Here is a 5,231-nt window from a genome sequence, read left to right on the forward strand (position 1 = left end):
ACACACACACACACACACACACACACACACACACACACACACACACACACACACACACACACACAGAGTGTCTGTCTATTAGATACCAATGCTCTGAAAGCACTGGTCAACCTGAGATTGTGGTAAACACTTGTCCAAGGTGCCACAGAACAGGACCAGTCTCAGAATCCCATCCTAATAAAGTGACTGTGTATGTAAACTGTCTCTGTTTTAAATTTAATCTTTCTTTTTTTTTTCATTCATCATTAATAATTCATTTAGATTAATGAAATATTTTTATTTCATATTTTCTACTTAATTTCTTAACGATTGCTATTTGCCAGTGTACTGTGAAGTACACAATTTCAATTCGCTACAGTGTACTCAGCTGAAAATTAGTACCAGCTGGGTGTTGCTGCAGTTCTCTCTTCCTCCAGCTGTCACATTCTTGATGTTCTGCTGGGCCAAGATTGAGAGGAACCCAAAAAATGTCTATGTCTGCTCATAACTCCATAAATACCTAAAACAACTAGCAAATACATGGTATGTATTACCAAGCCATAGTCACAAGTAGCGACTACGGTTTGTTCACACACACACACACACACACACATAATAATAAATAGTAGTTGTCTCTTTAATAAGTATGAAGTGCCAGGCATAAGGCACGAAACGGGCACAATGCCTGCCGGTCGGTCTGCTTGCCTGCCTTGTTGTACGATACAAATTCTTTGGCCCACAGAGCCTGTTACCCAACCAAACTCAACTCCAGCCCCAATCACAACAGCAATCAGCATCAGCAGTAACAACAACAACAGCAACACTAAAAAACATAGTTATTAGTTTGTTTTTTTTTTTAGCTAATTATTACAAAACAAAAAACAAACAAAAGACCAACCAACAAACCAAAAACATTAATAATAAAACGATGTTATTAAGTTACACGTTTCCTTCCAACTCAGAAAAACCAAAACCCTTCACGGTCGGGCAGGGATGCTTGCTAAAACATGCAAAATCTTATACCCGCTAGTAATCTTCTTCAGGAATTTCGGCTTCTTCGATTTCTCTTTGTCATCAAAAGAGACTTTCGGCTTTTCCGTGCTCTTCTTCTCAAAAAGTGAGCTCAAAATTGCTATCTTAGACAGTTTGAATTGTTTCCTGGCCTTTTCGGTTGACGAGGGGGCATCACCACTGTCACAAGGCAGGGGAGTGGGGATGGTCTCCGGAGGCAGGGGAGCTTTGGAGCCTTTACTATACGGGCCCCCAGCCACTGAGTTTTTCTTGCCACTAGTTTTGCGGTCGAGTGTCATACTTATAGTAAGGCTCTTGAAGTAAATGGCGGAGGCGTCGCAGGGTGAGTGTCCGCCCATGTTTTGTGGTAAGCTGTTGCCATTGCCTATCTCTAGGGGGGCTGTTTTTGTCTTCTTCGCCAGAATTGGTTTGCTTCAAAAAAATGGTGTAAGGTAAAAGAATCGAAGCATTAACTTAAAATTAAGAAGAATAAATGAAGAAATAAAAAATAAAATAAAACATTAAAGAATATAGAAATAAATAAATAAAATGAAAATAAAATACAAAATAAAACAAAATAATAGCGAGATATCGATTCAATGAATACAGAAAAATAAAAATTAAAAAAAAACAAAGAAAATTAAAAAAACAGAAACAATTAACTGATAGCATTAACAACAATAAATAACGAGTTGTTTTATTAATGGGAGGAGAAGACGTTACAAGGATAAATTACAGAAAAAGAATGGTGGGAGGATGGGTGGGTGGGTGGTGGTGTTACATGGCACAGAAGATGTGACATAGCCACCAACAATAAGAACAGAAAGACAACGATGCCGACCGACCGACGAAGAGAAAAACTCCTTTTACGTTTGTCAAAGCAACCAGCATGGAAAAATAACAGTCAGTACGGCAATAACGACAGTGGCTAGGATAACAACAACAACAACAATAGTGACAATAATAATAGCAACAACAACAAATATTAATAAATTACAATAAGAGAACTACAGCAATCATATATGTGTATGCGTGTATATATATATATATATATATATATATATGTGATATACAAACACACATATATGCATGTATATGTGTAGTAGAGACATACAATGGTACCGTAGTTAAGAGAGAGAGAGGCCTGAGGTGGGGCAGTGGGGCAGGAGAAAACCATAGATTGGATGAAGACAAAGAAATCTCGTCTGAGATTAATAATTTTAATTCCATACATGTAATTAAAAAAAAAAAAAAAAAAAAAAATTGAAATTTTTAAATATTATTTGGCTGAATATGAATTTTAAAAATTCTCAAAATAATTGATAATTTTTTTAGAATTTTATTCCGTAGTTATTAACAATTATTGCTGTCATTATTATTATTATTATCATCATCATTACTACTACTACTACTACTACTACTACTACTACTACTACTACAACTACTACTGCTACTACTACTACTACAGGCGGTGAGCTGGCGGGTGAAATGCTTAGCGATATTTCGTCTGCCACTATGTTCTGAGTTCAAATTCCACTGAGGTCAACTTTGCCTTTCATCCTTTCGGGGTCGATAAATTAAGTACCAGTTGAGTAACGCAACTGGTACTTAACTTATTCATCCCGAAAGGATGAAAGGCAGAGTCGAACTTGGCAGGTTACAGGAACCTACCTTGCCAGGCTCTGGTGGCTGGGGCTGAATCAAACTATTTTAAATAATAATATATACACATATATATATATATGTATTAATGTACAACAGCAACTGTTGAGTTTAGAGTGCCACATAGAGTATTACTACCCAGTCTGCTTCCAGTAAATTGGTTTGGTCAGGACTGCACTCAGTTATATTATCATTACTGGTTGTGATATACAGAACAAACTCAGGAGAGATTACGATAAAGACAAGCTTATCTCATTTGTTTCCAAATGATAAAAAAGGGCATTTATCATAATTCCTCATATATATATATATATATACACAAACACACACACATACATATATAAACAAACACACACACATACATATATAAACAAACACACACACATACATATATAAACAAACACACACACACACATATATAAACAAACACACACACACACACATATATATATATATATATATATATATATATATACACACACATACATATACACACACATGCATACCTATACACACACATATATAATTATCACCTATCAACAAGTAAGAAAAAAATATTTCACAACAAGCAATGCATGTTAATGCAATGTTAAGTTGAAGACTTCATTCTTTGAAGTAGAAGAGGAATTAGATATCCATTCTGAATGGAATTTAGAATGGTAGTAGTGATGGTATGGCCATGAGCATGTTGTGGTGTATCCGGCACCACAAGACCTTCGATAGGTGGAGATGTTAACGCATCATGTGTGCATATATCTTGGAACAAAAAGAAATATGATTGAAACTAAGTGCCAAGCGAAGAATTTCAAACCAGCAGATCAAAAGAATTCCGGTAGACAGGAATCGTGTTCTTTCACGTTTTGGAGATTTATCTATTATTATTAATATTATTATTATTAATGTTTTTCTGGCAGAAGCCCCGAGGAAGATAAATCACATTTTATTAAGTTTGTGTTCCATTTTGCTGTCAATAATATGTCTTTTAACTTTGATTCAGTTGTCAGTGAAATTATACAAGGGAAACACATCAAAGCAAAGCCTTAACAAGAATGACTACAGTGATATATTACAAACTACAAACGTAACAACAAACTGATATTAAAAATCTTCAGCTGAAGTCTCATTTTCTCGCTTTTTTCTGATCTCTTGCTTAAAATATAAACTCATTTGATAAATAAGCTGATGCCATCTTTTCTCTTCTATTAAAATAGTAAGCTGGCATCTTTACAATAAATATTTTCAGTGACAGTTGAACCGAACCAAACCAAATTGAGTTGTTACATTGGCTAAGGATAAGGTAGAATAAAGTTTCTTGCTCAAGATCTCAGTGTAATACTGGTAACAATGTTTTGATCCAGAACCATTCTTGCAAGATGTAGGATGGTTTTTATGAACACTAGATGCCTGCCTTTCATGCCATTAGTGAGGTCATGTGGTTAGAGTATTTGACTCAATTGTGAGTTCAATTCTGGGCAATGTCCTTGAAAAAGACACTTTATTTCACATTGCTCCATTCCATTCAGCTGGCAAACATGAGTTGTACCTGTAATTCAAAAGGGCCAGCCTAGTCACGCTGAAACTCCCTGAGGACTAGATTAAGGAATATGAGTGTCTGTGGAGTGCTCAGCCCCTTGCACATTAATTCCACAGGCTGGCTGTTTCCCTGATTGGATCAACTGGAACCCTGGTAGCCATAACCAACATAATGCCAGTCATGTCATTAACCTTCCACGGTCCAAATAATATAAATGGAATTTGTGTTTTATCCATTTTGTTGCCATATTTCTGTTGGAATATACTGTCGTTATTTTAGTTAATTTTAAAAATAATGAAGAACTTTGTAAAATAATTTTGTTGTTATTAAACTGATGTTTGGAACAAAACTTAACATGAAATTATGATGATTGCTTTAACCCTTTTGTTACCATATTCTTAGAGAAATACACTAGCTGTGTTGCAATTAATTCTGAAAATAATGAAGACTGAAGTAAAATAATTCAGTATTAATCTAGTGTCTGGAACATAAATTAACATGAAATTCTGGTGGAAGGTTCTAATTTCAGTCACTTTAAAACAGAAAGTTTGTATGATAAAACCAAGAGTGGTTTCTGACAGGTTGGTATCGAAACGGTTAAGGTAGGTTTGAGTGAGGCAAAGAGTGTTATGTGCCATACCTAGACAGACACGGTTGACTGTTGCTAGTTTATGGCCTCAGGAGAAAGTGAAATCTGATAGGTTGCTTGAATTGTGTTTTATTATTAATGGAATGACATTAGTAATGTCAACTCTGACATCCTGCCTCATACACAAGTGCTTCACCAGAAATGCTAAACAGAATATTAGCTAGGAAAATCTATATCAGTTTTAATTAAGGAAAAACAAGAAAACAAATTGCATTTAGTTGTGTGTATGAGTATTTATATATATATATATATATAGGAAAATGAAAAAAAAGGCAGAATGCTAAACTGGAAGCATATTTTAATAAAGATTTCTAACCGGTTTTCATTGCAAAAGCAAATTAGCAAGAAGAAGGAGAATGAAAATGTTTTTTACAAAGAAATACAAAATGAAGAAAA

At 34.8% G+C, this 5,231-nt stretch overlaps 1 protein-coding gene across 4 annotated transcripts in view; it reads right to left on the reverse strand.

Moving 5' to 3' along the window:
* Positions 1-5,231, reverse strand: part of LOC106877542 (SNF-related serine/threonine-protein kinase) — a 45,212-nt gene that overhangs the window by 18,577 nt on the left and 21,404 nt on the right. For 2 of the 4 annotated variants that reach the window (XM_052975147.1, XM_052975146.1), the window contains one exon: positions 1,003-1,422. The exons of the other annotated variants lie outside the window; for them this stretch is intronic. In XM_052975147.1, coding sequence (XP_052831107.1) covers positions 1,003-1,422 — 420 coding nt within the window. The remainder of the gene's footprint in view (positions 1-1,002; positions 1,423-5,231) is intronic. 4 annotated transcript variants of the gene reach the window in all.

This window comes from Octopus bimaculoides, chromosome 20 (assembly GCF_001194135.2).
Source record: "Octopus bimaculoides isolate UCB-OBI-ISO-001 chromosome 20, ASM119413v2, whole genome shotgun sequence".
Taxonomy (NCBI): Eukaryota; Metazoa; Mollusca; class Cephalopoda; order Octopoda; family Octopodidae; genus Octopus; species Octopus bimaculoides.